The sequence below is a fragment of the Leucopleurus acutus genome (genome assembly GCF_964270905.1).
Source record: "Leucopleurus acutus genome assembly, chromosome: 13".
Taxonomy (NCBI): Eukaryota; Metazoa; Chordata; class Mammalia; order Artiodactyla; family Delphinidae; genus Leucopleurus; species Leucopleurus acutus.
Genome location: NC_139155.1, coordinates 73,655,388 through 73,678,297, shown reverse-complemented (window position 1 = coordinate 73,678,297; position 22,910 = coordinate 73,655,388). Strand labels below are relative to the sequence as shown.

The 22,910-nt window shown below is 53.1% G+C and overlaps 1 protein-coding gene across 4 annotated transcripts; it reads left to right on the top strand.

Moving 5' to 3' along the window:
• Nucleotides 1–544: 544 nt before the first annotated feature.
• On the top strand, nucleotides 545–22,428 carry CABP1 (calcium binding protein 1; the record flags this gene model as incomplete). 4 transcript variants are annotated; one of them, XM_082853814.1, is made up of 7 exons in its annotated part: nucleotides 545–1,192; nucleotides 13,491–13,667; nucleotides 16,538–16,568; nucleotides 16,841–16,984; nucleotides 18,743–18,852; nucleotides 19,075–19,222; nucleotides 22,403–22,428. In XM_082853814.1, the coding sequence occupies 7 exons, from the start codon at nucleotides 545–547 to the stop codon at nucleotides 22,426–22,428; spliced, it is 1,284 nt and encodes a 427-aa protein (XP_082709940.1). The 4 variants fall into 4 exon arrangements, with proteins under 4 accessions (XP_082709940.1, XP_082709941.1, XP_082709942.1 ...); XM_082853816.1 differs by lacking the exon at nucleotides 545–1,192 and adding an exon at nucleotides 8,700–8,744; XM_082853815.1 differs by lacking the exon at nucleotides 13,491–13,667.
• Between the last annotated feature and the right edge of the window lie 482 nt (nucleotides 22,429–22,910).

Genomic DNA, 22,910 nt, shown 5'->3' with positions numbered 1-22,910 from the left:
TGGGAGTGGGTGAAGCCCCCATAGAGTGGAGCCTTTCCTTCCAGCAGTGTCCTTCCACGCCGTTCTGGCTCTGGGCTTTGTAGTGGTGGTGTCATGCACAGCGTGCTTTCATCCTCCTTGGGTCTTGAGTTTACTTCCTTCACCTCTCTCATCATCTTTTCCAAAGTTGTACCCCGTGGACACTGCACCCCGCCAGCATTTCTGGACGTTCCGGCGCTTCTGGGTCATTTGGAAACGTCCGGGCACGTTAAGGGGGACTGCCGGCGCCACCAAGGTCTGGGCATCTTTGGGGCCCTTCGCCAAGCCCCTTCCCTCGCTCTCCCGGCGCTCCCGGCTACGCGCCGCAGCGCCCTCTCAGCCGCCAGGGGCCGCCGGGAAGCGGGGCTCCTCGAGCGCGGGGCGGGGCAAGGGGCGGGGCGCGGCGGTACCTGGGCCGCCGGGGAGCCGGGGGTGGGCTCTTCTGGGACAGCCGGCGGCCCCCCCAGATTCGCACCGCCAGCCGCCGGGGAGCTCGGGGCTCCAGGCGTAGAGGCTGCGCTGTCACATGGGCGGCGGCGACGGGGCCGCATTTAAGCGGCCGGGGGACGGCGCCCGCCTCCAGCGCGTCCTCGGGCTCGGCTCCCGCCGGGCGCCCCGCTCTCTGCCCGCCGGGGGCCCAGCGCCGCGCCGCACCGCGCCGCCCCCGCCGGGCCATGCGAGCGCGGGCCCCGCCGCGATGAGCTCGCACATCGCTAAAAGCGAGTCCAAGACGTCGCTGCTGAAGGCGGCGGCGGCGAGCGGGGGCAGCCGGGCTGCCCGCCACGGCCCTGCCCGGGAGCCAGTGCTGTCCAGCCGCCGGCTGCCCGGCCCCTGCCCGGGCACGCCGCCGCCGTCCGGGGACCCCAGTTCGCGGAGGCCCCTGTGCCGGCCGGCGCCGCGAGAGGAGGGCGCGCGGGGGAGCCGGCGCGGGCTCCCCCAGGCGCACTGCAGGCCCCGGGAGGCGCCGCCGGCCGCGGCGTCCCGACCTTCGCCGCCGTCGCCGCTGCCGCCGGCCCGCGGGCGGGATGGGGAGGAACGGGGGCTGTCCCCGGCGCTCGGCCTCCGGGGCTCTCTGCGAGCCCCGGGTCGCGGGGACTCAGCTCCAGCCGCCGCGTCCGAGGCAGACCCGTTCCTCCACCAGCTGCGCCCCATGCTCAGCTCCGCCTTCGGCCAGGTAAGGGCCGCGCCTCCCGCCCGCTCCCTGGAAAGGCGCTCGGGACCCTGCCGCGGCTGCGCGCCCACAGCCCTCCTCCCGCTGCCCGCGGGTCCCCGGGTCACGCTCCTCTGGTCCTCCCGCCGCCCGGCGCCCTAGCCCGCGCGCCTCCTCCCCCGTGCCTGATTCAGCACCCTGTGCGCTGTCCACGCTCCGGGCGTCTTCAGGGCGAGGCCCCACCGCCTAGCCTCCCTCCACTTGCCGGAATGGGCCAGTCCTGGACGGGGAGCGACCTCCACAAACCGCCTGGAAATTTGCAGGGGTCAAGGAGGGGTGCTCCGAGCAGGTGGCACCAAACCCACTCCTCCGGCCTCTGGCCAAGACGGCCAATGAGCGACCCAAGAGAGCAATGGGCATGGAGTCTGGGGATCAAGAGTGGGGACCTCGGGGTACACAGCCTTGCTTGGGGATGAGGGACCCTAGCCATTGCCTGTGGTGGCCCCAAAGACCTGGGAAAAGTTAGGAAAGGTAAAAATATGAGAAAAGAGGAGTGTCTGGGTAGTCATGGAGGGATGTACAGAGCTATGGCTCAAACTGGAACTTTGGGGATATTTTAAGGAGGTTGTCTTCTAGGGATGCCATTAAGACGGTGGGCAGTTGTCGAGTTGTGGGACATGCAATAACAGCTAGAGACCCCTAGTCTGAGTTAGTGTGTATTCTAGGGTCAGAAAGGTCACTAAGGGGTCATGAGTGGCTCGTTTTGTTTCTTTTCTCTGAAGAACCCCAAGCAGCTGGGCATCTGCCCTTTAAAAATGGCCCCGTGGTCATAATCCAGGTCTACAGTTAGGGGCTGTGCTGCTGGGGAGAGAGGCTCAGCAGAAAGGAACCTGTGAACTCCTGAGCAAAGCCAGGATTTCCTCTAGTTCTGAGTCCATAATTAAGTCAAACTCGTTGGCACAGCATGGACACAGTTCTGCAGCAGCCGAGGAGGGGTGTAACACAGGTCTGATCAGAGTGTCGCGTGCTGTGTGGGCGAAGGTGGGGCCTGTGCGTTTCTGTGCTAGGATATAGCGTAAAGAAGCCGTTTCAAGCTCCTGGCTTCCCATGCTGCCTAGAGCCCATGCTCCAAGGAGGCCGTGCGTGTTTTGTTTCAGATCTGCACATTCCTTTTCAAAATACTACTCTGCAGTGGCTGATGCCGGTGGAGGCATGAAGGCAGCTGACATGAAGGCAGCTGCACGTAGACTCGGGTTGCACGGGGCTGCTGTGGTGGCGTGATAGGGCAGCAGTGTGGCTTTGTTCCTGCCAGGAGCCCTCGTTAGCCAAGTTATCTGGAAACGGTTCTCCAGAGTAGAGATTTGAATGCAGAGCTGTGAAAGTTAGTGCAGTGTTATGTTGAAGAGTTGACTGCAGTGGCTTCTGTATTAGTGAGGGGGTGTCAGGTGTTAGGGCAGGAGTGGTCTGGATTGCAAAAGGGACACTGTGTCATTGAATTGGTGACAACTATCCATTTATCAAATATATTTTGATTGCCTACTTTGCCCAGGCATTTGCTGGGCACTGTGGAGACGAAAGTGGACAGGATAGCCAGGGTTCTGGCTACTTTGGAGCTTACAATCTAGCAGTTTGGAAGGGTAGGTCATTGGCCCAGGATCACACACTCTGGTTATTTAGTTTGCCGGTGATCTGACTTCGTTTCTGGAAAAAGGGTCCTTTCTTTGCAGTCTTGCAGGAGTTGCCTGCCTGGGCCCTTTGTGAGCTCAGATCATTTCAGCTCATGTGCTTTTCTGCTTCTACTTCCTCAGTCATAAAATGAAGGCTGTTTTCCAGTTCCATGTTCTGAAATGTCACCAGGGTCACCTGAGTCAGGAAGAACTGGAAGATCCCATCAAATATTTACTACCTCCCTCTGGAAGCTCTTGCTCCTGGAGCTGCAGGCTTTCTCTTTAAAGCTGGGCACATCCCGTCTAGCCTTCCTGCTGACGGCTCTAAGGCATCTGCTCCAGCAACAGCAACAGCAACAAAACCCGGCCTGGGACTTTGTGTCAGAGTCTCCAGTCTCCTGCAAGAATTAGGCTTTCCGTCCCTTCTCTTTGCATTGAGATTTCTGTCCTTAGAGACAGGGTCAGGACCAAGAGAAGGGAAATGAGATTCTGAATATAGAAACTTTCCGATAGGATCTGCTTTGGGCAAAATATAGCCCTGGGGAAGTATATTTTTCATGTCTCCCAAGTTCCTTTTTTTTTTTTTAACCTTCAGTGAATCGTTTGACCTCAGTAAGCCTATGTTTCTTTATCTGCAAAATAGGGATAATCATAGTATCTCAATGGGTTTTCGGGGGGAATAAAAGGGGATATGGAGATATGCACAGAGCTTGGCCCAGAGCAAGGGTCTATGGATGTTAGTTATTATTATTGTTGTTGTTGTTGATTAACTACCAAGGACTGTGTCAGAAATTCTTTCCATTTGTAATAGAGTCAGGGAGGGCCAGGGGCCAAAGTGACACTGAAGGTACCAAGATGGACTCTTTCATTAGGGGGAACAGGAATTAGGGTTCTTCCAGTGACCTAACAGAGCATCCTTACTGCCTGCAGGGAGACGGTGTGATTTTGAGGCTAAGGCATGGAATGGTGGCTTAGGAGATAGAGCTGCAGGTTCCAATCCCAGCAATGTTACTTCCTATTGCTGTGACCTTGGGCCTGTTATTTTCTCTCTCTGGTCTGGGTTTCTTCATCCAGAAATGAGATTGACAAAAAACTACCTTGCAGAGCTCTTATGAGGGTTATACTAGATTAAGGATGTCAAATGGGCTGGCTCAGAGTGAGTGCTGGAAAAGGGCACAGGCTTCATTAATACTATTATTAATAGAGTAATTGTCAGAACGAGGGCCTGCGTCAGGTAGTTTGAAAGCTGTCTCTGAGCCAAGTGAGGAAGGCCATTAAAAGAAGGAACTCAGGGACTTCCCTGGTGGCGCAGTGGTTAAGAATCCGCCTGCCAATGCAGGGGACACGGGTTCGAGCCCTGGTCTGGGAGGATCCCACATGCCGTGGAGCAACTAAGCCCATATGCCACAACTACTGAGCCCACATGCCACAACTACGGAAGCCCGCGTGCCTAGAGCCCATGCTCCGCAACAAAGAGAGGCCACCACAATGAGAAGCCTGCGCACTGCAACGAAGGGTAGCCCCCGCTCGCTGCAACTAGGGAAAGCCCGCACGCAGCAATGAAGACCCAATGCAGCCAAAATAAATAAATTAAATAAATTTTAAAAAAACAAAAAAAGGAGCTGAATGACAAAGGACCTCCTCTAGTACCCTCTTTGTGGCCAGCTAAGGACGAGCCACCCAGCTGCCTAGAGAGAAGATGTGGTATCAAAAATTAACTCAGGACAGGCATGACTTGGGGGCAACTCTTGGCACTGGGTCTCGGAAAACTATTTTAAGAATAGTCTTCCTGTTCCTTACCCTAAATTTGGGAAGAAACACCTCTTGTAGATGAGGCAAAGAGGAAAAAAACCCATAGCTCTGTCCCATCCCCTTTCTTTAACTATAGAGACATCTCTTCTGGTTTGAGTAGGCTAGCCCAATTCCCAAACTGCTTTGTACGTAAGAGGGTCAAGGTATTTAATGCGTGAGTGAATGAATCTCCAGCCTCTGCACTTCAGTTTCTTGGTTCCTATAGCTTAGATGAGGGAGAGGGACCATATGGTTCGGATCCTAACGGATTCAAGTGCACTAGGCCTGTGTGCCTAGAATGATGGCTTGTGTATATTACTTACTCATGCCCAGCCAAGTCACTCCCTACTGTTCTCTGAGAGGGCTGGGAGTCCCTGTGGCCTTTCTCTGGGTCCTGGGGAAGGGGAAGAGAAGGTCAGTTTGTGGTTGAGATCAATCGTAGATGATAGGAATCACACGGTGTCAGTTCGTAGGTTTTGCAGAAGCAAAATTGGCACTTTCAACCTCTGTCTAGAGCCCAGTAAACAATGGACAAAGTATCTTCTCATTATCTTATCTTCATAGCAACCTGTGAAACTTAGCATTATCTTGCCCCATTTTAGAGACAAGGAAACAGGTTCAAGAAAGGGGAAGTGGCTTGTCCAAAGGTCACAGTGTAAGTAAATGGCAGGACTGTGATGTGGTGTGTCTGTCTCCAAACAACCTGCCAGTGCCACACCATACTGGCCGGTGGAAAGTCACAGAAGCGCGTTTCCTATTTGTCAGAAGCATCCACAAAGCACTTCTCAGGTTACGACCCAGCTTTCCCCAAGTGTCTTAACACTGGGCTGCCATCCAAGTTCAAATGCTGGTGATAGGACTGATCAGGGCCCAAAGCCAGCCTCCCTCCTAATCAGGAATAATCAGCAATGGGTTTATCCTTCTCATCCCTCTGATCCTATTATTCCATTCCAGAACCCTAAGCGTGGCTTCTGGAGGCCCAGGGGCTGCTGCCACAGTGCATACTGATGGGGAGGCGGGGCCGTGGGATGTGCTTTACTCCTTAGGGAAGCCCCCACCATTCAGCCCTCTGAAATTTTCTGCCAAAGGTCAAGCCATCTGCCTCCTCAAGATCAGTAGTTACTCCTGTCACACAGAACCACCACACACCCCATCTGCTCAACCTAAAATAGATTAAGCAAGCTCTGGGTTGGAATCCTGAATCCCTGGCTGCCCTTAAGCCACAAGCTGGTGTCAGCACCCTCTTCGCTAAAGGATGGGATTTCTTCCAAGTGCGTGGACTTTTCCACAAGGGCCTGGTTTTGCTGTCTCCTGGTCTCCTTGTCTCTAAGGACAGAGGCGCATCCCAAGGTCGACAAATGTGTGCTGTGCTCTGCACTGGCCTGCGGGGGGCAGGAGCCACCAGGTCTGAGCCTGTGGGTGCCCTGCTGAGTGAATGGAGGCCCTGCTGGGCCCTTTAGGACCAACGTCGCCACCGGGCAGGGGAAGGGGCAACTTCTGTGTGCCTGGAACTGTGCCAAGCCCTTTGCATGTGTTATTAACTCCTCACAAGAGTCCTATGAAGGAAGCGTTATTAGAGTACCCACTTTATAAATACAGAAACTGAGGCTCAGAAAGCTTAAGAAGTCCTCAGGGTCACGTGGTTGCTAGGCAGGTGGGCAAGGTTTGAACGCAGGTCTGTCCAACTCTGTATGCTGAGCTCTTTACCTCTAGATCAGTGGTTCTCAACACTGGCTGCGGGTTAGAATTACCTGGAGTATTAAACAACACCAGCGTCCGGGGCTCACCTGCACCTACTCCATCAGCATCTCTGGGGAAGGTCCCTAGTGATTCTAGTCTGCAGCCAGCATTCAGAACCCCTGCTTCACACTGTGCTGCCTTTTCACGTATCCACCCATTTAGTTCATACGAATTGGATTTGTACCCGGAGCCTAACTCATCTCCCCTCTGGGGTCTGCGGTGAGACCTAGCTTTTCAAAAGAGTCTGCAGATGGTCAGTGTTCTACATTTTGTCTACAAGTCTTTCCTGATCCCTCCACACTAAGTCGGATCCCTGTCTCACATTCTCAGAGTGTTTGTGTTTCTCCTTCATAGCATTTACCTGAACTGAGATTAAGTATGTTGACCGCCCTTTAATATCTCCTGCCCGCCTGCCAGAATGTGAGCTCCCTGAAAGCAGGGACCGTGCGTATCTCGTTCCCACAACTTTCCCAGAGCCAAGCACATGGGACAAATGATACTTCCTTCTTCCGTTTTAATAATTCCTTATCCAGTACCTGTCCTGTGCCACGCACTTTCCCCGCATGCACCGTATCACCAGGCGAGGGAACTGAGGGCTGCAATGTGAGCTGCCATGTGAGCCAGGACTCAGCCCCAGACCTCCAGATCCTTCCCATCCATCTGAGTCCGTTGCTCTTCCCATGACCCTGCCTTCAGGCTCTGTTTCCGAGGAACAGGTCTTTGAAGAAGGCATTTTTGTTTGCTCTTCCCATACCAGCTCCCCGGCAGCATCTTCACCCCCTTTCCTGCCCTTTTAAGTGTCAACAGCGCCCCCCAGCCCCACCCAGGCTCCTCCTTCTGGCCTCCAGAGGCCGGAACCAGGCTGCTGAGAGACTCCCCGACTGAAATAAACCATTCCATCGTCGTCAGTGCCACGGTCCTCAAAAGCTATCCAGGGACCTCCCTCCCCAGCTCCCTGGGAGCTGGCCTGTGGCACCTTCTGGGCAGCGTCCCCACCCATCTTCCCCTAACAGGAGCTCTGACCAGCCACCCAAAACTGGACAAAAATTCCTGCGAGAGGAGCCCCTCTGGACTGAAACTCTCAGCCTTGCGTGTAAAGGGTTTTGCTTCAGGGCCTGGGAAGAGCTCGGCTTCCCAGCCTAGCTCTGGTGCCCCCTGCTGGGAAAAGCTGGGTGCAGGGAAACGGGGACACTTCCTCTCCTGGGTCGTCTGGCTGGGGCTGTAGGTCACAGAGGTGACATTTGAGGCTTGAGATGAATTCACATCAAAGCTGGAAGCTGGAGGGACGAGGACGTGCCAGTTACCTAAAAAGTTTCATTCATGGGAACTTGAAGACCGCTTTGCAAAGGGCGGCCTCTCTGCACCCCCAAGGAAACCGGTGAAAGATCCTCTATGGGGATCAGGCAGAGGATTAGGAGTTTTGTCGCCCTCGCTCGCTCACGGCCGCCCGCCGTGCCAGCACTGCCTCCATCAGGACCCCCTCAGGGCCGGCTCTTGATTTCCCTTGGGTCGGAGAGAGCGCGCACAGTGAAGGGAGCCGAAGGAGCTGCGTCGGCTCAGCTGTGCTTCCAGCCCTGGAGCCTCATCCCGTTTCGGTGAGGAGGCAAGTGTGAAAAATGGAGCGTGATGGAGACTCGTCACAAGATCTCCCAGGGCCTCACTGGAGCTGCCTGCTCTCAATCCAGCTGCGATGGCGGGGGTGATTAAGATGCGTGTTTGTCCCTGAGCGCCTGTGTGTGTGTGTGTGTGTGTGAATGCACACATAAGGTTGGAAGCTGGGAGGCACCCTGGCTTTGGGGGCCCAAACTAGCCTGCTTCCCCTTCTGGGTCTGCTGGCCTAATTCCTAGCTGCAGCTGCCGTTCTGGGCTCCCCTCCCCGAGGCAATCTCTCTGCAGATTTGACAGCCAGAGAGGAGGGGCCGAGGGAAGGGGAATGGACTGGGGAGAGGCCTCAGCTGTAATCTGATGTAGATGATCCGGCAGCCTTCTCCAGCTCGGCTGCCCTTTGCCGTCAGCTCTCCGGGCGATTTCCTCTATGCCTGCACTCTCCCCTCCTACCTTCGTCTCCTTAAGAAAGTGTCCAGAAAGTTAAACCCACACACATGAACACACACAATCTACAAAAAAAAAAAAAAAGAAAAAATCTGGGAACAGGAGCAGGCAGACAAGTGAGAGAGCACGCGCGCAAGAGAGAGGACTCAGATCGGTCTTGGAGGAAGACGGCGCAGGCGGAGGGAGGCTAGGGTTGGTGGGGACCCAGACTAAGGTCTCTTAGCCCCCAGGAGCCTCCTTCATGGACCCGGGGATCCTGAGAGGGGCTGCCTCAGCTTAGGATGGGCAACTGTGTCAAGTCTCCACTGAGAAATCTCTCAAGGAAGGTATGTTTCTGGAGTGATCAGGGCCCAAAGCCTGGGGCGGGGGATTGGAGCATCTTGCCCTCTGCCCCAGAAGTTGGGGGCAGAGAGGGTGGGCATCTGAAGCTTGCTACCCTTCCCGTGGGTTCTGTCTAGAGCTGCTTCCCTGTGTCTACCTCCAGATTCCCTCCTATCACAGTTTTCTATGTCCCAGGCTCTGAGCTGAAGTTGGGACTTTAAGCTGCATGGGGCGCCGTGTTTGGGAATCTGTGCAAGATTTAGGAAAGAAACCACGTAGCTCCATGAAAAGCGTGGATCTTTAGGATGTGAGTGGACAGACCCCCCCTTGGAGCCAACAGGATCAGAAGAGGGTTGAGCTGGGCTTTGATCCTGCTGCTGCTGGTTCCTTCCCGGCATTAGGATGGGGGCTCATTCATCTCCTTTGAGCGTCTCTGAGCCTCTCTGGTGGTCTCTAAGCCTTCAGAGTTGTGGGTTTTGAAGTAGATCGTCTTGCTCCTGAGAGGAACCAAGCCAGGTGTCCCCTTCTACCCTTGATAATTCTTGAGTCAGGTCAAAGACTCACAGCTAGAACCAGACTGGTTTGGGGCCCCAGGGTTGTTTCCATCGAGAAACAGAGTGTACAGCAAAGGCGTCTGTAAGTTGCTTTCTGTAGTGGATGTATTGCTTACACACCACGGTAATATCCTTTTGCAAGAATCCTTTTAGGAGAGCAAATAATCACCTCCAAAGCATCTTTCCTGCAAACCTGGGCTTATATCTGTAAGGTTTTGCTTTAAGTGGGCTCTGCCTGTATCTCTAGCCCTCTGTAGTCAGGCCATAGAAGAAACTCATAGATATTACTTAAAGGAAGAAGTAATGTGAGGGATGTTTTCCTCCAAATTATTTTATTTACCAGATGAGGAACTTGATTGCCACTCAGGTTAAGTAACTAACCCAAGGTCTCAGGTTAGCTAATGGCTTCTCTACCCCCAGCCCCATTCTATCTCCTCTGTTAGTTTGACAGCCTCTCAATTTAGGACATTTCAGGCTTTTCTGCTCATCATCTTCCTCATTTAGCTAAGCTGCTCACATCAAATTCCTTTTAATCTTCACTGTTCCTTGGATCCTTCTGAGGGTTGACTGTTTCTTCTGTGCACACACCCCCCAATCATCTGTCATCTTAAAGGAGAGTCTTTTGCATCAGAGGTGGCCTCCACACTGTTGCAGAGAAGCAGAAACGGATCTGAATTAGTTTAGAGGACCACAGGGCGAAGGCCCTTTCCCGGGGTTCTGTCCAGAGTTTAAAGAGGTAAACTAAAGAACAAGTATTGTCCTTCTGTCCTACCCAACCCATCTTCCCTTATACAGCAGAGGGCTTAAGAGTCAGACTTCTCAGTTCTCCTCTTTCTAGCCATATGACCTTGGATAAGTTACTTGACCCCTCTGGGTCTCAGTTCCTTTGTCCATCAAGTGGAAATACTAACATCTACCTCCCAAGGTGATTTTGGGGGCTAAGGAAAGAGCTGGGAACGCTGCCTGGAATATAGTACTCAGTAAATGTTAGCTAGTGTTATTAGCTTTTCCACTCTGGGTTTTCTGAGAAGGGGGATGGAAGTAAAAAGGGAAATAGGAGAGGTTTTGCATCCATGGAGTAGGGCAAAAGATCATAAAACGTATTGCATTCAATTTCATGTATTTGTATAATAGTAATCATTGCTTCTTCCTGAATATCTGCAAGATCTCCAACACCTGTTATCTCATTTGCTCTTTTCCACCCAGTAGTTCTCTTGGCTATTTTCTAGAGAAAGGAGCTGGACTCAGAGATAAGAGCGTTACTAAGATCCCATAGCCAGCCAGAAGCAGAGTTGAGATGTAAACCCTGGTCTGCGTAAATCCAGAGCTGGTATTTTTTGTGTTTTTTTTGAATTTTATTTATTTTTTTATACAGAAGGTTCTTATTAGTTATCTATTTTATACATATTAGTGTATATATGTCAGTCCCAATCTGGTATTTTGTTTTTATTTTTGCCTCTGTGAGAGGCTGCCTCTCTCTTTTTCCTGCTGTCAGAGATGTTATTCATAGATTAACGAACCTGACCTTACAGGTCATCTTAGCCCAAATTCCCACTCACTGGGCAATGCTCTCGCCCACCTCACCAAGTGCTTCCTCACTCAACTTCTCCTTGAATACCTTCAGTGAGAAGGAGCTTGTGCTTGGCGAGCTTGTGTTGTTAGAGAGCTGTTAGGGCATGAGTCGTGCCAGCCCCTCCTGTTGCCCTGCCACACTCAGGAGACGTCCCCTCAGTGCCAGGAAACATTGTCAGCCTGTGGGCCGCTGCCCACTTGGCTTCCTAAGTAGTAGCTGGGAATTGGTAATGGAAAGAGGAGGCCTCCTCCAGGCTCTGAGCAGGGCAGGACTGGGCTGTCAGGTACCATCACTGGCCAGGGAAGAACAGAAGCGTCCTGGGGCAAGTTGGTGCCAGGCAGGGTTAAGATCAAGAGCTGCAGTGGAAATTTCCCAGCCATCACTGGTTCCTTCTTCGTAGGAGCAAATGTTTCTCTGTCCTTCTCACTTCTTTCTTGATTGGCAAATATTCTCCCACTTCTTCTGCAGCCAGATGTAAATGCCTTCTGGCATCCAGCATCTCTTAAGTTGCATCATCATCATCATTGTCATCATCGTTGTCATCATCATTGTCATCACCATGGCAACCCCACAGAGTCAGCCCTTACGCTGCTCTAGGCACTGTGCAATAGCCCATTTACCTCTCACAGAATTCTGTGAGTTGCCCTGATCGTACCCATTGGACAGAGAAGGAAACCAGAGCCCAGAGAGGTCAAATGACCTGCCAAAGGTCACATAGCAAGCAAGCGGCAAGCCAGAATTTGTCCCCAAGACTGTTTGAGTCCAAAGCCAGTTATACTCAAGCTCCTCTCGGAATTCTGTGCTGCCTGCTGCCTCCTTCTGGGTGTGCTCATCCAAGCCAAGTGAGTGAGAATCAGCCAGAAACGAAAAGGCTGATTCTCTACCAACATCTCCTGAGATTGTTTCCTGGGGTTAAGCCACGGTCGACTCCTGGGCTCCCTCTGTCATGAAGGTCTCTCTGGTCCTGCCCTGGCTCGAGACATGTCCCCGAAGCCTATGCGAGTGTGGCCGAGGCTCTGAACCTCTTCTGGTCATCAAACCAGAATGGACCCTGGTCATGTCTGACACCCCTCAAGTTCTAAGATTACCTAGGGTGACACTTCTTTGCACTCACTGGACTCAGGCCTTGGACTGAGGTCCTGCAGCTCGGGTCTGAGTTGCTGCTTTCCCTTTGAGGAGCCAGAATATTGCTCCTTCATCTCTAGGCCTGGAAGAGGCTTAGGAAGTTGGAAGAGAGTCTAGACTATAGCTCCACAGTGAGGGGCTCCGGGGAGGAGGACCACGAGGACAGGGTGAGATGGGGGAGGTTGCTCTGCTTGTCCGCCTAGGAGGACAGGCTACCTGTTAGGTCGTGGGATCTCCTCCTGGGCGTGGCCTTCCTTGAGCTGGAGGAAACTGTTAGAAAGCAGGTACAGCAGGATGGACGGGCAGGGCATGCAGCTCTGGCTTTCTTGGACAAAGACAGCCCTCTAAGTTTCCACCACTCTGTCTTTCCTTGGAAGGTTTGGCTCCAAATCCCCACGGCGGGGGGCGGGGAGGCATCAAGCTCAGGGCCGAAGGCAGACTGCCCTAACCTGGATTCTGGGGGAATGCTGGGCATCCTGGCCGGGAGGCTGGGGTGGAAGAGGATATTGTGTCTGGCTGCCGCTGTTGCCCTAAGGGGACAGTCTGTGGGCAGTGTTGACTTTTTATAGCTGCATGGGAAACATCAGGGAAGAGGGTGGGCTGGCCGTGGCCTGGGAGCCCAGCTATATTCCGCCAGCAGAGAGGGCCCCTGCCTCAGCCTCTAGAGGTCCTGCAGGCTGGGCTGGGCAGGGTGCCAGTGAAGGCGGGAGGGACGAGGAGAATTGCTGGTGGTAGAGAGCGTCTAGTCTCGAGGCCACACACTAGGTGGAATCTGACCCACAGATGTGCTTTGTTTAGCCCACCTGGTGCTTTAAATCAGAAGATCTGGCAGCACAGGGCTGGAGTTACATAACGCTGTCCCTTCAAAGGGGACACACAGCATCCGTTTTGCCCCAGGCCCCGCCTCTCACACCTGCCTGCTTCATCTCTGTTCACTGCGGCACCTGTGTCTGCAGCCTCCAGTCTCTCAGGCTAGCTGAGCCTCTGCTCTTTGTGTCACCAGTTCTGATGGTTCTCACTGCCTTCCAGTGGGTTCCAGTGGGGGTAGGGTCAGAGGTCAGTCGGGGAGCTTAGCCCCGGGAATTGCGCTGGGACGTTGGGAACATCTTGGGAAAGGACATTATTCCCTGAATGAACAGAAGCCTCCCTCTGCCTGCTTCTCTCTCTGAGCTTCCGCATGCACACGAGTGTGTGGTTCTGTGCACGTGTGTGTGTATGTGTGTTTGTGTCTGCACATGGGCCACACAGAGGGTATCAGACCCAGCTCTCCCTGGAGCATCCGTTTTGGCCAAGGACTGGGGACACCACCTGTTGGACCAGTTTGATGCCTGCCCCAGAGCATCCTGAGGGCTCTCTGCACCCTGCTGTTTGCCTCGCAAGGTCTGCTCTTGAGAAGGGCCCCTTCTAGGACCAGGAGCCAGGCTGGGGCCAGGAGGACCCAGCTGGGCAGGGAGGTGATGCCCCGCCTCTCTTTTGTATTTGCTTGGTGCTGGCTGAAGATGCGCCAGGAGGAGACCAGCTATACGGTGGTGCAGACGAGTGAGGAGGGGCTGGCGGCCAGCGGCGAGCTCCCCGGACCGCTCCTGATGCTGGCTCAGAACTGCGCCGTCATGCACAACCTGCTGGGCCCAGCCTGCATTTTCCTGCGTAAGGGCTTCGCGGAGAACAGGCAGCCTGTACGTAAGTTGGCCCCGGTGGAGCCGCGCTCGACTTGGCTTCACAGGGCGTGAGGAAGGAGGTGCTGGGAAGAAGAGGGGGCTCTGTACTCAGCAGTGCGCGTCCCCCAACGGATACACCTCAAACCCGCAACTTGTGAATCTGACCCCCAAAGTTTCCCACTGATGGCTGCAAAGCCCTGGTGAGTCCACATCCACCAGCAAGAAATAATAGCAGCTAATATTGCTTGGGTTTGTTTTTTTTTTTTTAAGCACTTACTATGTGCCAGGCACTGTGCTAAGTGTGTTGGCTCATCACCTCTCTTAAGCCTCAGAGCAACTCCAAGAGGTAGGTGCTATTATCCTCCCCATTTTACAGATGAGGAAACTGAGTTGGAGAGGTAACATGCTCAAGGTAACATCTGGTGGGTGATAGAGGTGGGATTCAGATTCAGGGATACTGACTCAAAGACCTCCTGTGCTCTGAACAACAGTACTGAATACGCGGCACCATCCAGTAGAACTTTCTGTGGAAACACTGTCCAATCTGTGCTGCCCTCCCTCTACAGTAGCCACTAGCCACCTGTGGCCACCGAGCCCTTGAAATGTGGCTAGTACAACTGAGGAAGTGAATTATTAATTTTCTTTGATTCCAATTTAAATAGTCACATGTGACCACTGCTTTGGACGGCCTCCCATGGGTATCTGAACAGTCACAGAGAGGAGGGTATTAATAGTGATGTTACAGATTCAAACATCAGTAGGTTTAAATGCCACCTGTTAAACACTTTACGCACCTTGCCTCACAGATGCTCACAAAGGCCGTGTAAGGTGAGTATTGGTATTAACCCATTTTACAGATGAGGAGACTGTGGCGCACACAGTTGAAGGGACCTGCCCAAGATCCTACATCTAGGAAGCAGCAGATCTGGGCTTTGCCCTTGAGTCCATCTGACTCTAGAGGCCAAGCTCATCCCTCGACTGCTTAAGTTGAGGAGTGAGGGGTGTGGTGGGCTCCATTCCCACCTGACCCCCCAAATCGGTGCTCATGGTTTCTCTGCCCCATCGGTGGGCATCTCCGGCTCTACTACACATCCTCACGCCGCTCTGCCCTGGGGAGTGTATGATTCAGGGACCAGCCAGCAGGACTCAGTTGCACCAGCTCTGGCCACGGGCACACTGCCACGGGGTACCCAGCTTTTTTGCTCCCTGGCTCTGGGTTTATAAGAAGTAGGGTGGGGGCTGCAGAGCTGGGTCCTGGAGATGTGAGAGGCTACTTGAGGCCTGCAGGGTGGGAAAGGTTGTGTCACTTGTCCCAGTGAGCATACCCTGCACGTGTGAGTGCATGCATATTAGTCGCTGACACTTTCACTTACTGGGGGTCCCGGGCATTGTAAAAGACATTCTTTTTGGTCACCCAAGATCCCAGTCTGACTCGGAGCAGCTAGTGGGTGATAGAGGTAGGATTAGGTAGGTATTAGAGGGCGTGACAACCCCTCCCTGTGAACAGTGACAGGTTTTTAAAGTGGAAGTCCTTACGATTATTTCACAGAAACAGACACCTTCAGATGAGTCCTACCTTCAGCTAAAAATGCCGCTAGCAGGACCTGGTAGCCTGCAGCCTACTCGTTCCAGGCTCACATACGCTCTCAGCACTGTCCTACCACGTACGGCCACTTCTGAGAGCCGGGTCCTTCTGCGCAGCTGGTGGTCCCACAAAATGTTGCTCAGCAGCCCCTTTCTAGAAGATTCTCAGATTTTCCAGCACTGGGGTCCCTTGCCCTGGGGCCAGTTTGGAGCAGGTGGGCAGCAGCCTCTCACCCGCCCTGGCCCTATTGGCTAGAACAGCCTATGTGCACAGCTGAGATGCCTCATGCTCGCTGTGGCCCGCTCGCTGTGGCACACCCGTGTGTCTGTGTTTGCGATCGGTGTGCCCACACCTGATGTGCACTTCCTCAGGGCGGGCACACCCTGCCCCGTGTTCTCCCTGCCCAAAGGCAGAGAGCTGTGACATATGGAGAGGATGAGCCCCGTGGACCAGTTTTGGAGCCTGCTAAGCATGTCCATCTGGGCACCGCATCCATTTCATGCCAGTCTGTCTCCCTCCTGGGCAGGCCTGGGGCGACTGACACCTCACCAGCCGGAGCCTGCCCCCTGCTTCCTCTGGGCCTGCTCTTTGGAGACTTCTCTGCCATCTGTTCAGATGCCTCGTCCCAGGGCTTCCTTGACTCCCCAAGGAGAGCTGGGCACTGTTTGAGGTTGCAGACGTGCACTTTGGACCCTGGCAGCCGCCAGAGGCACTGGCAGCCCCCAGGGTCCTATGCTGTGTCCTGTGACAGGGCGAGGTATAGGATGGGGGTCCAACTGGAGAAGGTGGGGCGGTGCCCAGGAATCAGGGCACAGTCGCATCCTGCCTCCACTCCCTCGGCTCTTCCTCCACCTCCTGTTCCTCCCTCTTGGGTGCCTGTCTGGGCCCCCACTTCCCCCCCGGCCCCTGCTTCTCCCATTGCTTTGCAGGCCTCTTCTCCCCTACTCTTCCTGGTTTCTTTGGGTAGAGCCCTCTTCTTTCTGTTGTGACCTCCCGTTAACCCCGTTTTATTTACAGGTTTTGGCCTCCAGACCAGCTCTGTTCGCTGACACGTTCTTGTGTCTGGAATAAGGGGCTGGGGGCCCAGAGGTTCTGTACCCAGGCTGGAGAGGGCTCCTACTTCCCTGGGCATCTCCCATGTCTGTGGGACAGGTGGGGCTGCATCCTTTCCCCTCCAGGACATGGTCCAGGCACGCCTCCGCTGCTGCCCAGTGCCTGCTGCCACTGGGACGGCCGTCAGCTGGGCCATGTACGACTTCTGGGCCCCTTGCAGCTGCTAATAGGACATGTTCTTTTGTTTCAGGACAGATCACTGCGGCCAGAGGAGATTGAAGGTAAGAACTGGCCCCTTAGGGGAGAGGGCTGCTCAGCCATCCAGAAAGATGAGGAGAGGAAGGTGGGTGGGAAGAGAGGCAGAGGTATCTCGGCCTCCTGCAAACGGGGCCTGGTGCAGAGCCAGGCATCATCTGTGGAGCCAGGCGTTGGAGGAATGCAAGAGTCAGCAGGCCCTCGGGCTGCCTCTGCCCCAGAGACTCTGCAGGTCATCCCCCCACCCCCCACCCCACCGTCCACAACCAACCCTCCCCCGCTTCCTTCGCTTCCCCAGAGCTCCGGGAGGCCTTCAGAGAGTTTGACAAAGACAAGGACGGCTACATCAACTGCCGGGACCTGGGCAACTGCATGCGCACCATGGGCTACATGCCTACCGAGATGGAGCTTATTGAGCTGTCTCAGCAGATCAACATGAACTGTGAGTCCCTCCACCGGGTACCTCCTTCCCTCCCCAGCCTCGCCCTTGCTGTCCTCTGCCTGGGTTCAAGTTCTCGGCCCACCTCTTCCCAGCTCTGTGACCTGGGGCAAACTACTCTCTCTGTGCCTCGATTTCCTCACCTGTAAAATGAGGGGTGGGATAGAGGGAATAGAGCACAGGAAGTCAATTGGGGGTATGTTTATTTCTTTATTATTTTTTCATGGTTTATTTATTCATTTATTTTTTATTTTTGGTAACAGCTTTATTGAGATATAATTCATAGACCATACAACTGACTCACTTAAAGCATGCACTTCAGTGGCTTCTAGTATGTTTAAAGTTGTGCAACCATTACCACAATCAATTTCAGAATATTTTCATGGCCCCCAAAAGAAACCCTGTATCACTTTGCCATTACCCCCAAGTCCCTCCCCAGCCCTAGGCAACCACTAATCTACTTTCTATCTAAGCAGATTTGCCTATTCTGGAAGTTTCTTTTTTATTTTTATTGAAGTATGCTTGATTTACAATATTATATTAGTTTCAGGTGTACAACATAGTGATTCAAAAATTTTTATATATTATACTCTATTTAAAGTTATTATAAAATATTGGCTCTATTCCCTGTGCTGTATACGATATCCTTGTGGCTTATTTATTTTATACATAGTAGTTGGCATCCCTTAATCCCCTGCCCCTATCTCACCCCTCCTCCCACTTCCCTCTCCCCACTGGTGACCACTAGTTTGTTTCTGTATCTGTGAGTCTGTTTTTCTTTTTTGGACGTACTTAAAACAGCCAAATACCTTGCACACAGTAAGAGGTGAACAGAGGATGCCATTATTATGTTTTTCTCTGTCTTCATTTTCATTCTCCCAGGAGCAGACCGGGAGACAGGGGTTTGAGTGCGGTAGTTTACTCCGCAGGGGCAGGACGGCATCGGTAGGGGGTAGGGAGATGAGAGGGCAGAGACCAGGAGCCAAGGCAGGAGGCGCTGGAGCAGCTGCTACTGTGGGTGATGGAGTCTATTTCTGCCAGGAGCTCGGGAAGCTGGCGTAGCAGGCCCACCTCGGAGTTGTCTCTAGCCCTTACCTCTCAGGCTGGGTATTTATCCCCCAAACTCAGTCACTGGCTGAAAGTGCTGTGAGCAGACCCCAAGGGGCAGGTCCCCTGTATTTCTCCCCGCTGAGGGCCTCTTGGAAGGTGAAATCTATTTGCACAACGAGGGAAAGGCGGGGGCAGGTGGGCCAGGTGCCCACGGCTTCTGCTTCTCTCTCTGCTTTTCTGCATGTGTGTCTCTGTCTCTCCTTCTCTGAAATTCTTTGCCTGTCTCTGTGACCTAATAATTCTTTCTCCCCTCCGTATCCACCCCTGTCAACTTCCTGACTTGTTCCTTTAGTCAAACTCCAGCCACTCCCCTGAGCCATTCTGTGACAATCCCCGGTCCATGGTCACCTCTCTGTCTTCATTTGGCCTTTGCTTATACCCTGGGCCTGGAGCTGGGCAGGTCAAGGAGGGTTGGCAGTTCCCTCAGTTGCCTAGTTGGAGATGGGCAGTGGTTAAATTTTTATTCTTTTAAATATATATTTATTTATTTATTGACTGCGCCACGTGGCATGCAGGATCTTAGTTCCCCAACCAGGGATCGAACCCGTGCCCCCTGCAGTGGACGTGCAGAGTCTTAACCACTGGACTGCCAGGGAAGTCCCAGATGGGCAGTGGTTAGATGGATGATCCAGCCTGTTCCTCTGTCCCCAGTGGGTGGCCATGTGGATTTTGATGACTTTGTGGAGCTAATGGGACCTAAACTCCTGGCGGAGACGGCAGATATGATTGGAGTAAAGGAACTGCGAGATGCCTTCCGAGAGGTGAGTGATGGGCAGTGGACAGGCAGGGGCAGGGAGTTTGTTAGAATTCCAACCTGGGACGGAAATGTGAGCTCTGGATCCCAGACCAGGGGAAGGAGCTTGGACAGAGAAGGGATCCGGGGAAGGCGGGACAGTGGTGCTGGAGAAGGGGCTCAACCTTGGGATCTGCTTCCAACAGTCTCCATGTTGTAGCTACTCCTCCCTCCTTCCTGCCCTCTCCAGTTTGACACCAATGGTGATGGGGAGATAAGTACCAGTGAGTTACGAGAGGCCATGAGGAAACTCCTGGGTCATCAGGTGGGACACAGAGACATAGAGGAAATTATCCGAGATGTGGACCTCAATGGGGATGGACGAGTGGACTTTGAAGGTAGGTGGAAGTGGTTTTGAGAGTGGAAGAGAAACCAGGGCAGTAGTGGGCATCCACAGAGCCCTCCACGTGTGTATCCATGATGCAATCATCAGTGCACTCCAAATTCCCATCCCCCTACCCTTCCATCCTGCCACCCCTCTAATCTGCCTTCCATCCCTACACCCGTCCATCCATCCAACAATCTGTCCATCTTTCCATATCTATCTTTCCATCTTTTCATCCATCTATCTCTTTATCTGTCCAGGTGCCTATTTACCCACTCACCCATGTGTAAACAATTATCCATAGAACCATTTATCTACGGCCTTATCTATCCATCCATGCACCTATTCATTCTTCTCTACATTCACCCATGCATTCATCCATGCATCCATCTACCCATGTACCTCTCTCCAGCTATCCATGCATCTCTACCTCTCAACATTCATTCATACATTTATATATCTCTACTCATCTGCCTATATTTCTACCCATACTTCCACTGATCTGTCCATCAGTCTGTACAGTCATTTTCCCATCTCTATCCATGTACTCATCCATCCATCCATCCCTGTGTCCATCTGCCCCCATCCATCTCTCTCCATCTATCTGTCCACCTACTCCTGCATCCATCCATGTAGGTATTTTCTGAATACCACATTCCTCAACCTGACACTCAGGCCCCCTAAAATCTCTCCACAGCTCACCTCTCTGGCCACAGCTCCTACCATTCCTTCACTCACACTCCACCTTAAAGCCATAGGTGGTCCATGAACCTCATAAGCTGTCATTTGAATACATTGTTCTTTTTGTCAGGATGCCTTTTGTCCTATTCTTCGCTGGTCCTAAATTCTATTCATCATTCAAGACCCAGCAGTGGGGCCACTCCCTCAAACACTGCTTTCCTCATTCCCCAGATTGAACTTCCTCTTTTCTGGGCTTTCACAGCACTTCAGGCTCACCCTCATTCTTCACACTGGCCCCTAAATGCTAGTTATATCTCTGCTTGACTCTGAACTTTTGGAGAAGAGGAACCCTGCTTTCTTTATCTCTGTCATTCTCACAGAACTCAGTACCGGACACATAATGAACGCTCAGTAAAACTGTTTTTAAAATAACCAATAATAATTATAATAGTGATCATCTATAACTGTACAGTTATTGTATACCAGTCACTGTAGTAAGTAGCTTTACACATACTATCTCATTTAATTTTCATGATGACTCTAGGGACTGCACATTATCACCTCATGTTATAGATGAGGAAACTGAGGCTCAGAGAAGTAATATAACTTCCTAACTGGTAAGAGGCAGAGCTGGGTCATAAACTCAGGCCTGGAATCTCAACCACTACATACATTACACTGTACATGATACTGTCCGAGGCACCATGGGATACGGGAAAAAAAAACAACAACAGCAAAACATTGATTCTGCACTCCAGGAACGTGCATTCTGAGCAGAAAGGCAAGATAACCATGAGCAAGACTGTGAATATGTCCAGAACACAAAGGCTGGGAGGCCTTTTCTGGGGAGTAGCTGGTCTTCAAGGTCAAAGAGAGTGTGGCAATGGAGAGAAGGCTTTGCTACCACGAGAGCTGAACATTTCAGGTCACCCCATGTCCAGGTAGTGACTCCCACAGATGCCGGCTCTTCCCTGAAAGCCCAGCATCCCCCATTCATTCTACCAGCGTGTGTTGTACACCTAGTGTGTGCCAAGACCTGATCCCTGCCTTGAGGAGCCCAAGACCAGCGAGGAAAGCCGAAGCCAGCAGTATAGTCCATGCTGTTTGGGGGAAGTACAGCAGGCTGTGGGGCACAGTGGGGGCACCTTTGCCACGCTGGGAGGGGGGATTAGGGAAGGCTTCCTGGAGGAGGCTATAAGTAAGTAGAGCCTTAAGAGATAAGTAGGAACCAGCAGGTGAAAAAGAAGGAAGAGATATTTACCCAAAGGAATTGAAAACTTATATCTGCACAAAAAACTGCAAACAGATTTGTTGTTTATAGTAGCTTTACTCATAATTGCCAAAACGTGGAAGCAACCAAGACGTCCTTCAGTAGGTGAATGGATAAATTAACTATGGTATATCCAGACAATGGAATATTATTCAGCGTTAAAAAGAAATGAGCTATCAAGTGATAAAAAGACATGGAAGAACCTTAAATGCGTAGTAAGTGAAAGCAGCCAGTCTGAAAAGGCTACATACTTTGTGATTTCAACGATATGACATTCTGGAAAAGACAAAACTGCGGAGACGGTGAAAAGATCAGTGGTTGCTAGGGGTTGTGAGGAGAGGGAGGGATAAAGACGGGGAACACAGAGAATTTTTAGAGCAGTAAAACTATTCTGTATGATAGTACAATAGGGATACATGTCATTATACATTTGTCCAAACCCACAGAACGTCCAACACCAAGGATGAATCTTAATGTAACCGTGGACTTGGGGTGATAATGTGTCAGTGTAGCCTTATTGACTGTAACCAACGTCCTACTCTGCTGCAGGATGTTGACGATGGAGGAGACCGTGCGTGTGTATGGCAGGCAGGGAGCGTATGGGAAATCTGTACTTTCTGCTCAATTTTGCTGTGAACCTAAAACTGGTCTAAAAAATGAAGTCTAGTTAAAAGAGAAGGGAGCAGGGATAGGCTGCAGGAAAGCTGAGAGGTGAACAGGAGGGGCGTGTGTTGGTTGCCCCTGAGGCGCTGACAGGGAGCTCTGTGGAGTCAGAGCTTAGTGGTTGGAGGTGAGTGGTGACAGGTGAGGCTGGAGATGTCAGCTAGGGCCAGAACAGGGAGGCCCTGGGGTCGTGTCAGGATCCAGCACGTTATCCAGTGGGGACCATGAGAGGTTTAAGAGGGGTCAGATACGCAGATAGAAAGCTCCTGCTAGCTGCTGTGTAGAAGGTGGATTGGAAGATGCTGGATGGGGGAAATTCTCCGGCCGTCCAGCGGTTAGGATTCCGCGCTCCCACTGCAGGGGGCGCGGTTGGATCCCTGGTGGGGGAACTAAGATCCCGCATGCCGTGTGGCGCTGGCAAAAAAAAAAAAGAAGATGCTGGGTGGACGTTGGGGACCAGCATCGGTCAGGGGCCGCGGCAATAGACACGGGGCCACCGATCCGAGGGAGGTTTGGAGGCAGCGTCCTGGGCCCTGACTGCTGCTTTCTCCCCACCCCCTCCTGTGCACCCCACCGCAGAGTTTGTCCGGATGATGTCCCGCTGAGGCCGCCAGGGCCCCTCCAGGACTGCCAAGCTCCACGGGCGGGGAGAAGAGGAGCCGGAGCTCGCCTCATCCCGCCGCCGCCGCCGCCGCCGCCGCCGCCCAGAGCCCGGGACGTACTGGCGGATGGGGCCTGCCTGCACCCCGGGGAGGTGCCCACCCCGGACCCCCGCCCCTCCGCACTGTGAAAGACTCACGACTCCTGCAACTGGAAAGGGGGGCGCCCGCCGACGAGGAGGCCACCGCGCCAGGCCGGCGGAAGTCAGGCCGGGCGCCAAGTGCCATAGACCCAGCCGCTGCTGACTGGGGGCGCCCCACACAGCATGTCTGCCCCCCGGGGCAGAGCCTCTCGCCGCCCCCCTTAGCTCTGTGCCCGCCCCCCCTCGCCTCAGCCCTGTTATCTCAGAACCAATAAAAATATTTCCAAGAGAAAGGCGGCCGTGGGGGGGGTCTTTGCTTCTCCAGCCTGGTTAGATGACACACGC